The sequence below is a fragment of the Podarcis bocagei genome (assembly GCF_964188305.1).
Source record: "Podarcis bocagei genome assembly, chromosome: 12".
Classification (NCBI taxonomy): domain Eukaryota; kingdom Metazoa; phylum Chordata; class Lepidosauria; order Squamata; family Lacertidae; genus Podarcis; species Podarcis bocagei.
Genome location: NC_138137.1, coordinates 35,256,907 through 35,269,373, shown reverse-complemented (window position 1 = coordinate 35,269,373; position 12,467 = coordinate 35,256,907). Strand labels below are relative to the sequence as shown.

Here is a 12,467-nt window from a genome sequence, read left to right as displayed (position 1 = left end):
TAGGCTACAAACGTGTCCACATTGTGAAGCTGGAAGGGACCACATATATCACCTAGTGTTCTAGTCCAACCCCCTGGAATGCAGGCTTTTTTTGCCCGAGGTGGGGCTTGAAAACTACGACCCTGCGATTAGTACAGACTTCTTGCGCCTACGTGCAGCACGACGCGCGACAGCAGCAGCGCGATCCTATGAGTAACTACCTAGAAATAAACCCATTCTGCTGCATGGGACTCACTCCCAGCAAAATGAGCAAATGCGACTGCAGCCTGTTCATACTATTTCACAGTAGGACGGGGGGCGGGTTGCAAGTGCTTGGAGTCGTGTGCCGGGGCGGGGCTTACGGACACTTGGCTGCCAAATGCAGACGGCGCGGACGCCGACATCTTTACGCCAAGCGCAACAGTTTACAAGAGTGATTCGCCCCCCTCCCCCTTTAAGCAAACAACACAACTTTGGCCGGCGACTCCCTGCAAGATCCGCCGGCTCCTGAGGCGAAGGAAAGGCGGAGCCGACCAGGCAGGGAGAGATGCCGAAGGCGGGGCTGCCAAGGGCGGGGTAGGCGGCTGCATGTCGAGCGGGCTCCGCAGAGGAGCCGCTAGTCTGGGTCTCTCCCCGTGCTAGTTCGGCATCGCGTCGCCCCGGGCCCCGAGACGGAGAAAAGTTGTTGTAAGTAGCGCCGAGAAGTCCCCGAGCTTTCGGAACAACCCCTCCTTCTCCGGGGGAGGGCGGGATGTCAGTGGGAGGCGGGCCGGCTAGCCAAATATTTGCGGAGCCCGGGAAGGCGCCGTGAGATTCCGAGCCCCTCTCTCCGGACAGCGAGCTCCGCTTTCCAAGCGCGGCCGGCTCTCGCCTCCTCCAGCAGCCTTCCCTTCTTTTCCGCTCGTTTCCCCGCCACCCCGCGGTGCAAACGAGATTCCATTAGTGCCTTAATAAATAAACGAAACCGTGACGGCAACAAGGGGCGATAGGTGGGCAGTGACGGGCTTCTTCTGTACGTCATAAGGTACAGCATATCCTCGAAAGGGGGTTGGGGGAGAGGTCTTTGCTTTTGTACACGACTACGAGAAGCACGCGCCTCCTGGCCAAAACTTTATTGGGTTAAGCTTTGCAGGGCAGGCTTTAAATCACAGCGGCTTCTACAGGGTCTGCCAAGAAAGCAAAAGTAATTGTGCTCAACGGGACCTGCCACGAAACGTCATGGTTCGGAGTGAGTGAGTGAGTGAGTGAGTGAATGAATGACACTTTATTTGCGTCAGCTATCGGCCATAGCAATAAAACAACAATACGATATACAAAGAATAGAAATAAAAAGTCAATTATATAAAATACATTTTAGAGTCTTGAATCAATAGTCAAATAGTGGATCTTATTCTGATTGCCCCAGCTAAAAACCTTGGTGGTTTGGAGTGCTTTTGATCAGGGTGCCAGCCAACTAGCTATATACCCTTTTCGAGGACACTCCATTCCAGCCCATCTTTGTCATGATTTCTGCTCCCAGCTCCCAACAGATGCTCAGATGTTCTCTAGCCACTGAACACAAAAAATCCTCAACGACTGTTTTGGTTACCCCCAGTTCTTAAAAGTACCCCCATTTATTGCAACCCTGGGGTGTCTCGAAGTCTACCACGGTGTACCTCCATTTTGTGCTTGGATGTGTCTTTCCGACTACATAAGAATCAGTGCTTGGAGCTTGCTATGAGCACATAGAAGAGAAGAAGAGTTTGGATTTGATATCCCACTTTATCACTACCCGAAGGAGTCTCAAAGCGGCTAACATTTTCCTTTCCCTTCCTCCCCCACAACAAACACTCTGGGGCTGAGAGACTTCAGAGAAGTGTGACTAGCCCAAGGTCACCCAGCAGCTGCATGTGGAGGAGCGGAGATACGAACCTGGTTCCCCAGATTATGAGTCTACCACTCTTAACCACTACACCACACTGGCTCTCCACATAGATATTTATGTTACAACATCACTCTTGGCATATGAGCAAAGCCAGGCTTATTGCTAGACAAGTCTTGGTGGTTGCCTAGAGCAGTCCTTTTGCTGCATCAGCAGGAGGAGAGGAGGGAATAGCTTCTACTGTTGAGGAATAGTAGAGAGGAAGGAAACAGCCAAGGGGCGAGAGGAGATACAGTTAAAGGCAGCATGAGAAAAAGCATATTGGAAAATAGTATGTCTGCTGCTTGTTGAATAGTGGGGATGGACAGACTTCCTTTGGCAGGGCATTCCCATGTCCTGTGGCACCATTGCCCCAAAGGCCTTGTGTAACATGCTCACCTGCAGTACTTCAAATAACCATGGTACCTAGAGCAGGGCACCTGTAGACAGTCTGGACTTTTGGACAGACTTGTACAGGTAGATGCAGTTCTTAAGATACTCTGGTCCTGGGCCATAAGGCGGGGGCAGAGGATTCAACCCCCCCCCCCCAACTGGCAGGAGCCATGTTTCCTTGTGGGCAGACTTCCAGTGTCTGCATTCCGGTGGTGGGAAAGGTTAGAGGGGAAAGTAGGCATGGCCAAAGGCAAATGTGGGCAGGGCAGATGATATACCATAGCTTGAAAAAGGTAAGAATCTCATTTGGGAAAGTCAGAGGTTTCTAGCCCTGTACATGTTCACTTCCTGATCAAGGGTGCTGGGGCAGAGGCGGAGCTAGCTGCTCCGGCACCCGCACCCAGAGGGCGCCGCCCACGCAGCGAGCGTCCCTGGTGGGGGCGGCACTGCAATGTCAACCCCCCTCAGGGATGGCACCCCGGGGGTGAACCCCCTTCCTCCGCCACTGCACCCCCTTCCTCTGCCACTGTCCCGGGGCTGTGTAAAACAACTGTGACACCAAGGAACTGTGCTTTAACCTCACTGCAGATTCTTGTTTTGGTCATTTTCTATAGTGAACAGAGTTTCTTTAATTGCTTTACTCAACAGCCTTAAACAGCTACCAAGAGAGTTTTTGAAACTGACTTTATTCCTAGCAACATTTTTTTGCCTGTTAACATCTGCGTAGAGTGAGGCAAGATCATGATGTTGACACTTCTGTAAAGTGTCTGGTACACCAGCCTGAAGATACCGCTTGCTTAAGCTGTCTGGGTTTGTTTTACAAAATATAGACCCTGGCATCATGCCTCTTGGTCTTTTATGATAGCTGTAATCTGGGTTACACAGAAATCTCTCTCTCTCCCCCCCCTTTTTTTTTAATCATGCTCATACGAGGAAGATAGGCCAAGACTAGCAGATACCTTCGAGTGGAGATTCTATTTCATTCCTTTGTTTCTCTTGTCACCTTGGTAAAGTCTGCTCCCTTCAAGTACAATAGAAGCAAGAAATATTTTCTTTTATTTTCAAACCTTTATTCTCTCTTCTGGAGTTGTGGGAAAAAAAGAGGATTCCATCAGCTCATGCTCATTTGTTTAGCCCTGCCATATGTGATTCATGCAGAAAATTAAACCCAAGTAATAATAAGAAGTAGATTGAAGATGTTAAGAACCCTACAGCTTTTGGAGCCGCAGTTCGGGTGTTTGTGAAGGGGGCTGTTCATGAAACAGCTTAAAGATCATGTGACTCATTGTTGTGTCTCAAAAATACTTGTGTAGAATTCAGATCATTTCACTTATAAAACTTGTGTACTTTTAATTCTCAGATTTGTGTGACAAGACAAAATCTATAAAAGTCCCCAGGTTCATCAAGGCTAACTCAAGACAGTGCATTTGATTGCTTATGTGTATTTCTAAAGTACCAACTGCATACTCATAGCATGATACAAATAAATGGACCATGTGAAAATTGTCTTGCAGAGATCCTCTTGCCTTAGGGCTCAGGACAGTCATTGGTCAAGAACATGGAACAGAATGAAGATCAGAAAATGAATCCTGAAAGAACTTGGGAGAATTTCAACAATTTGGTAATCTTTATTGTGTGTGTGTTTGTATATTTACCGTATTTTTCGCCCTATAGGACGCACTTTTTCCCCTCCAAAATGAAGGAGAAATGTGTGTGTGTGTCCTATGGGGCGAATGCAGGCTTTCGCTGAAGCCTGGAGAGCGAGAGGCGTCGGTGCGCACCGACCCCTCTCGCTCTCCAGGCGTCGGTGCGCACCGACCCCTCTCGCTCTCCAGGCGTCGGTGCGCACCGACCCCTCTCGCTCTCCAGGCGTCGGTGCGCACCGACCCCTCTCGCTCTCCAGGCGTCGGTGCGCACCGACCCCTCTCGCTCTCCAGGCTTCAGGAAGCTATCTGCAAGCCTTGCGCGCCCAGCGGGAGGTCCCACCGGGCGCGCAAGGCTTGCGGGCAGCAGCCTGCAGCCCAAAGCACGAGGCGAGCTGCGGAGCCCGCCCCGTGCTTCGGGCAGATGTCGGCAAGCCTTGCGTGCAGCAGCCTGCATCCCGAAGCACGGGGCGAGCTGCATGCTTCGGGCAGATGTCGGCAAGCTTTGCGCGCCGGGCTAGCAAGGCTTGCAGGCAGCAGCCTGTTCTGGGGGCTGGGGTCAGGGGAAGCTCGGGCTTCCCCCGCGCCAGCCCCGCACCTGGGGGGGGAAATACAATTTTTTTTCTTTATTCCCCCCCCCCCAAAAAAACTAGGTGCGTCCTATGGGGCGGTGCGTCCTATGGGGCGAAAAATACGGTATGTTACACATGCTAGGTTGGCCTTAGGCAAGGGGACATAATGACCCACTTAATCCTTCTGGTGCTCTGGCCTGCCAGATTCAAAGAGCTTTTACTCCCCAGGCTCTTTATCTGCAGCCTCCCCAGAAAAGTATGGGAAAGTATTTCAGGCCCTTGCAAATAGTGCAAAATTATTTACAGACCATAAGCAGTGTAGGGTTTTCAGGACAACCACAGCAAAACAAAATGAGACATGGAGACAAATGGTACCTTTTTAAAATGGGAGCATAACAGCGCAATCCAATTCATGCCTACTCAAAAGTAAATCCTATGGAATTTAAAGGGTTACGATTGCAGCCTCAATCTGTAAACAATTAAAATCGCTAAAATTAAAATTGCTAAAAATACAGAAATTTCAACTCAAAACATGTGACATTTAATAATTGTGATCTAGTTTTGATGACCACAGCAAGGAACTTGACTATATCTTCTGTTACCTTAGAGTTGGAATCTGACCTTACTTGTCATTCATCTGAATTTCCCAAGTGTAGGGAAAGTGCTAGGAAAATGAAACGGAGACATATAGTCATATAAGCTTCAAGAGAACAGCTTTAGCAAGGACAAACGCTTAGGTGCCAAGGCAGCCCAGTAAATTGCCCTTCCTAATGCTGAGTAGTTGGTAATGTGTAAACAACATTTCACATGACTCTAAACTGTAATAGAATTGTCACAAGCTCTACTCTCAACATATATATATATATAGAGAGAGAGAGAGAGAGATCTTCTTGTCCCTCGGTATGTGTATGCCACACTTTGCAACTGAATTTCCCACTTGGTGTACCTCATGAACTGTGCTCTAGCAACAGAGGTTTATGCCATAATCAAATTTGCTAGCCTTTAGGGTGCCCCAAGGCTCTCTCCTTTGATTTTGCTAGGGCAAACTAACATGGCTGCTGCTTTGAAAATTGGTAATGGAAAGAACTATCTCTATCATCATGTAGAAGAGCGAATTTGAGCAGGCACAGCTTTTTCTCATGATTTCAGTTATACCTTGACGGAAGCAGCACCTGCTGTGAAATACATCCCGGTATGGAAGCCCTGCCTGTATAGATATAGCAACCCTACTCCTCTCTTTTTGCTGATATATCCACCTCCAAACCACAGATCAAGGGATCTGCAATGGTCCAGGAGATGAAAACGGCATTACTGTGCCTTTTTGTATTTCACACAAGAATAAATGTGTTGTAAAGACTAGAGATTACATTCCGTTCCCATTTACATGTTTTGAATTGCATTTCCTTCCCACCTCTTCACAAAGGGTTGATGAAGAAATGTAATCTGTGGAGGTGGCTCCCTTCTGGGAATAAACCTTGGTGCCTAAAAATCATCAGTGAAAATCATGGCTCTGCAATGGAACCAGCCTTAAGTTGCTTCTGTTCATTATTGATATTTTAGTTACATTTTGCATCCTAAAACCTCGTGCACAATTAGAACAGTTTCAGATAAGAGTATATATGAGTCCATGAAGGTCAGCAAGGAATCTACCAATATGGATAAAGTACTCTTAAATACCTCTTAGGTTTATGTATCGTATTTTCTCCTTTTCAGGTGGTGGATTTACAAGTGGTTGGCACACCAGATGCTCTCCCCCATGTTCATAAAAGAATCTGTATTGATGAGTTTGACTGTCCTCCCAGTAAGCACTGCGAACACGACCTTTTCCCTAAATGGCATTTGCCGGTGAAGACAGCATTGGTACTGTCCTTGTTAACCTTTATCTACACTTTCCTAAGGGACGTCATCCATCCCCTTGTAACTAATCAAGGAAATGCATTTTATAAAATCCCAATCCTGGTCATAAACAAAGTCTTACCAGTGGTTTCGATTACCCTGCTGGCTCTGGTTTATTTACCAGGAGTACTGGCTGCAGGTTTCCAGTTCCACTATGGAACCAAGTATAGACGTTTTCCACAATGGTTGGACAGATGGATGCTATCGAGGAAACAGTTTGGACTTCTTAGCTTCTTCTTTGCCTCGTTACATGCCTGCTATAGCTTGTGCTATCCAATGAGGAGATCCTACAGATACAAACTCTTGAACTGGGCATATCAACAGGTACGCCATTTTGTTTTGTCATAATGCCATTAAATCGGTTTAAGCTGATGGTGTGCTGGCATCTGGAATGCTGTGTGGGTCTCCCAGTCCTATCATGAATATTGTAGAATGATGGCCTTATACAAATGTGTAACAGACTGCAATCCTATACTGAATTAAGTCCCATTGAGTTCAATGGGGATTAATCCTAGGTAAGTGGGTATAGGATTGCACCTTTAAATGATTAGAAATTGTGAGTTGGAAACACCAAGGTGAGGGCTGACATAGTTAAAGTTTATAAACTTACAAATAAAGCGGAGAGAACAAATACAAAGATTTATTTCCTAAAACATTTGTACCCAGGTTCATTCAATGGAACTAATTATCAGATGGTCCAGAAGAAGAAGAAGAAGAAGAAGAAATACAATTCCCCACAGTATGAATAATGTCTGGAAATCATTAACACAGGATGTTTTGATAGCTACTGCTTACCTGACTTTTTATTTTAAGTCCTCATTATTATTATTTTTTAAAATCACAGATATCTGATTTATCCATGTCTATAGCCAAAAATAATAAAACGGTAGGGATAGCCAATGTGGTGCTTTCCAGATGTTGCTCCTTAATTCCCTTTAGCCCCAGCCAGCATGGTCAGGGATTGGGAGAGCTGCAGTCTGACAACATCTGTAGAGCCCTGTGTTGGCTTCTCCTCGTATAAATTATGCCTTCCAGAGAATTTTGGCATATGCAGTTGTCAAGGTGAGAGAACCTGCGCCTGCTGTTGAAAGTTTCCAGATCCCAGACCTCCTTTGCACCTCAACACCTTAGATCTAACTGTAAATACTGAAATCACGGCAGCTCATTTCTGTATATAGGCCAATTATGCAGGTTATTTGAAAACATCTAGACTCATTGGCTGCTCTGGCAGAGCGAAAAAACTTGCCAAGTAAGCCTACTGATTACCTGCTTAAAATACTGCTTCTTGGTGCTGCTTACCTCTTGTTACAGTTTGCCAAAGGTTGTGTTTAGCTTTTAGATGGAATTCTGTTTGTCAGCAAATAATGCAGTCCTGCTGGGAAAAACAAGTTAAAAAGGAATTGGAACAAGTCTCCTTGGGGGTCAAAACTTTGCTGAAGTAAATACTTCTCCATCTAATTGACTTTCCTATGGTTAAGGCTGATGGCACTTTTTTGGGGGACATCAGTATAAACAATGCTGCAGTTAAAGATCTGAAATGGGACCATGCTCTAATTTGTAGCATGCACAGGTGAACAGAAAATATCAACAGAATCCCAGCGTATCCTGTTTTGTGCAGCATTTTAGTTAGCTGACAATGATCTATACAAGATACAGGCTGGTTCACACACCTGGATACTTTCATCCCATCCATGAAATGCATACAGGCTTGGATGGGGAAACTTTAGTGCCAACTGGGTATTTTTATTTATTTTTTAATCCCACTGTTATTCCCATGATAGCTGCAATTGCAAAAAAAATAAAATTAATCTCTATACAGTGTGGTTCTTACTGGGGTCTCACCATGGAATCTTAAGTGTACTTGTGTTGTCATTCTAACACTTCTTAAAGTGTAGTGTTCTGTCCACAGGTGAAGCAGAAAAAGGAAGATGCCTGGATTGAACACGATGTCTGGAGAATGGAGATTTATGTGTCTCTAGGAATTTTGGGGCTTGCTCTGCTGGCTGTATTGGCAGTAACGTCAATTCCATCTGTCAGCCACTCGCTGACCTGGAGAGAGTTTCATTATATCCAGGTACACATAAACAAAACGGCATAGATTGTTCATGGCTCAGTGGTAAAACACATACTCTTTGTGATAGATTTGAGGTTCACTCTCTGGTATTGCCAATTGAGAAGATCTGAAAAGGGGGGGGAGTGTTCCCTAATCCGACACTGGACATTTACAAATAGCTGCTGATGCAATCATATTCCCATACCACCAGATGGAAACTGATTAGAGCCAAAGATGGATCCTTGCATGAAAGAGTTTGTGTGACCAGATATTGCTGGACTACTACCCTCACCATCCCTGGCCATTGGCCATGTTGAATAGGGTTGATGGGTGTTGGGGATTCAACAATATCTGGAGTGCCACAGATTCTTGCCCATGCAGCATATGGAGCCTTCTCCATATGTAAATCAGCTTCTAAGGATTCACTTCAATCTGTTGGTTGATGCAGCAAACTGGGACACTTGCAAATAATTTCCCTGCTCCCATTTTGTATATGCAAAGAGCAGTGCTGAACCCACCAGGGCCAGTAGAAGGAAATTTGGCACAGCTTGCATTGGAAACAAAGGGAGAGCTAGTCAAGATACAGACCAAATATCTCAACTCTTCTGCTATAGAATGTGGGTGGCACGCTTCTCTTTATCTATTAAATTTAGGCACCACGCAAGAGATTTCCCCTATAACCAGGCCTTTTAGAAGTGGGTGGAATGTTTTAGTCCCTGCAGGGCTCCCCACACTGCGGATGTCTGCCCGGCGCGAGGGGCGCTCTGCTTCAGGGCGCCCCTCGCGCCGGGCAGCAGGCTGCTATCCGCAGCGTGGGGAGCCCTGCGGGGACCTCCCGCAGGGCTGCCTAGGCTGCGGATGTGTTCCCGAAGCGCCGGGCGCTCTGCTTTCAGGGCGCCCGGTGCTCCGGGAAGCAGGCTGCTATCCGCAGCCTAGACATCCCTGCGGGAACTCCCGCAGGGCTGTCTAGGCTGCGGATGTCTTCCTGAAGCCTGGAGAGCGAGAGGGGTCGGTGCGCACCAACCCCTCTCGCTCTCCAAGCTTCAGCGAAAGCCTGCATTCGCCCCATAGGACGCACCCAGATTTCCCCTTCATTTTTGGAGGGGAAAAAGTGTGTCCTATAGGGCGAAAAATACGGTAAGTCTTAGAACGTGGGTAGGCAAACTAGGGCCCTGGGGCCAGATCCGGCCCAATCGCCTTCTAAATCCGCCCCACGGACAGTCTGGGAATCAGCGTGTTTTTACATGAGTAGAATGTGTCCTTTTATTTAAAATGTATCTCTGGGTTATTTGTGGGGCATAGGAATTAGTTCATTCCCCCCCCCAAAAAAAATAATATAGTCCTGCCCCCCACAAGGTCTGAGAGACAGTGGACCAGCCCCCTGCTGAAAAGGTTTGCTGACCCCTGTCTTAGAAGTTCAGTGTTCTTAGCACATGAGGCAGCCACCTTGCTGAAGCTAAGCAGATTTGGTCCTGGTCAGATTCTGGATGGGTGACTGCCTGGAAACCCCACGTTTGTCTCCTTGGGTTCCATGAGCAAAGAAAGGTGGGGATATAAATATAAGGTAGATAATGTTTTGGCATAGGACTGAACATGCAGCAAAAACAACAAGGAGCATTCTTCAACAATTGCACAGAATCTTAATTAAGCATTCGGTGTTTTAAAATAACAAGGGTTGTCGCCTTTTGAACTAATTCTTGTGCTGTAGCAACTGCTTTTATCTGCAGCAATCAGCAGATGACATTTATCTCCATGGCTGCATATTATGTGCATGGAAAGCTGTTGATGAATGCACACAGGAAGATACCCCCCACCTGTCTGATGGAAACCCTGAATATGCAGCAGTGTGTATTATAGTTTGTTTTAATTTCCTTTCATTTTTAAAGGTTAACCTATTGTTTTCTTTCTTTCTTTCTTTCTTTCTTTCTTTCTTTCTTTCTTTCTAGAGCAAGATGGGACATTTAGCTTTGCTGCTGTGCACCATTCATGCATTAGTGTTTGCATGGAATAAGTGGATTGACATAGGCCAGTTTATATGGTATACTCCCCCTACTTTTATGATGGCAGTCATTCTTCCAATTGTGGTTCTGACTTGTAAAGGTATCCTGCTTTTGCCATGCCTTAGGAAGAGACTAGAGAAGATCAGATCTGGCTATGATGCTAATGCTCTGGCAAGTAGGACAGAGATAACTTCCAGACTGTAGATTTTAAATGTGCATGTACTTTGCTGGCAATATTCAGGTGGTTTTTTTTAAAAAAAAGACCATAAGGAAACGGTCATCTTTATTTTTACATAGAGTAACCTGCACTGAGTTCAGTGAGGCTTACTTCTGGGTTGCATCGGTTAAAAGTTTTTTTGTTTGTTCTTTTTCTACTGATGGATTTTAAAATATCTTACTTCACTATAGGTAGTTTTCTGAAAATTTACTTAACATTACAAGTTTACGTGAGCTTAGGCTAAAGTATGCATGTGGAAATTAAAATCTCAGGTGCCCCATATGTGAACTTCACATTAAAAATACTGAAGATTTTTCAATACAAGTACAGCAATGACAACCTTCTTTTCAAGGAAACTGGAATAATAACACAACTGTTATCACAACAGTGTTTATATTTACATCAAATCTTTTTTAAAAAATGCAATACAAAAAATAATGCATAACACTTTAAAATGCAAACACAGAGCTGCCTTGCGGGAAACAGCTTCTCAATTCATTTCAGTGGCTGGAGTAGATCAGTATGTACATGCTTTTGTGCCCAGAGATCATATCTTTATTATTAACCTAATGAGCTCTCCTGTGCTTAATGAGATCCAAATGCATATCTAGATCATGGGATGCACCCAGATTACTTAATAATTTAAACACCACAGAACCTTGGTAGCAAACCAAGCTCAGCCTTAAGAACATAAGAAGGCCTTGCTGGGTTTAGACCAGGATCCATGCAGTCTTGCATATACTGCTCTGCAACATGCAGGATAACCTTCTTCCCCAACATCTGGTCTTAAGAGTATATTGCTTCAATCCAAGGAGAGTTGTGTTTAGCTATCATTTCTGACAGCTGATGAAAGAGGGTTCCATGGATTTTTAGAATTCTTCTTTTAAATTCACCTGAGCTACTTGCAATCACATTTTTGTGCCAGTAAACTCCAAAATACTAGGGGCTGGATACTGGGCTTCTTCCATTCACAGGAGGGATTCCTATGCAGTGGAAATTCCTGCTGTTTTTCTGCTGCAGTCTCCTGCATCACTTCCCTTGCTGTTTCAGGAGGTTCCTAACCCTCTGGAGCAGCTTTTTTCAGGCTGATGGTGAAGGAGGATTTTGCAGAAATTCCTCTTCACTGGCAAGAGAATTCCTTGAATGGAACCCACTCATGGGAAGGCTGATTCCCACACGTATCCTTTTTTTCGTCCTGGACTTCTGTGACTCAACTTTCTTGGGTGAATGCAGATTACAGTGTTGAGAGAGAGCTGATTAACCACATAAATTGTTTTATTTCACTTCTATAAAAACTAATATGTATATTAAAGAGTATTTGACATGGATTGGCCTGGAATATGTTTTGCAATTTGATTTTTTTCGAAGACACTTTTCCATAGTGAGGTGGGGATTGAGCCCTTCGCCAACAGTAATTTGGATTCCAAAGAATTGTTTCATTTTGAGACTCTTGCCTCTATTCTGCATTTCTTAAAATTATGTTGTAAACTGAGTACTGTAAATAAGAATTCAGCTATACTTGTAGAAAATGTGTGTTTTTTCACATTTACTGTATTTAAAACAATAAAATTTCCATACTCCAGCAGTTTTATATAAAACAAAGATTTGTCTGTCTTTTTAGATTGGATTTTTTTTAATTGGCAGAGGCCAATAAATAGTTGATTGAAGACAGTGAGCCAGTAACTGTTAAACAATATAAATTTAGCATAATAGACTTTCATATGTGGATGTGATAAGAAGCACCATGTGCACACTTTCATGAAAGATACACAATTCAGCCAGTGCTATGGAATTAACCCTGAGATGAGTTCTCT

At 44.9% G+C, this 12,467-nt stretch overlaps 1 protein-coding gene across 3 annotated transcripts; it reads left to right on the top strand.

Annotated features, from left to right (window-relative positions):
- Positions 1-319: 319 nt before the first annotated feature.
- On the top strand, positions 320-12,255 carry STEAP1 (STEAP family member 1). Of its 3 annotated transcripts, XM_081163290.1 has the most exons (6): positions 320-666; positions 3,407-3,549; positions 3,787-3,893; positions 6,201-6,707; positions 8,293-8,457; positions 10,383-12,255. In XM_081163290.1, exons 3-6 carry the CDS (start codon positions 3,831-3,833, stop codon positions 10,638-10,640), a joined length of 993 nt encoding a protein of 330 aa, XP_081019416.1. In that variant the 5' UTR covers positions 320-666; positions 3,407-3,549; positions 3,787-3,830; the 3' UTR covers positions 10,641-12,255. The 3 variants fall into 3 exon arrangements, with proteins under 3 accessions (XP_081019416.1, XP_081019415.1, XP_081019417.1); XM_081163289.1 differs by lacking the exon at positions 3,407-3,549 and having other exon boundaries at positions 321-666; XM_081163291.1 differs by lacking the exons at positions 320-666; positions 3,407-3,549 and adding an exon at positions 673-1,207.
- The last annotated feature ends 212 nt before the right edge of the window (positions 12,256-12,467 follow it).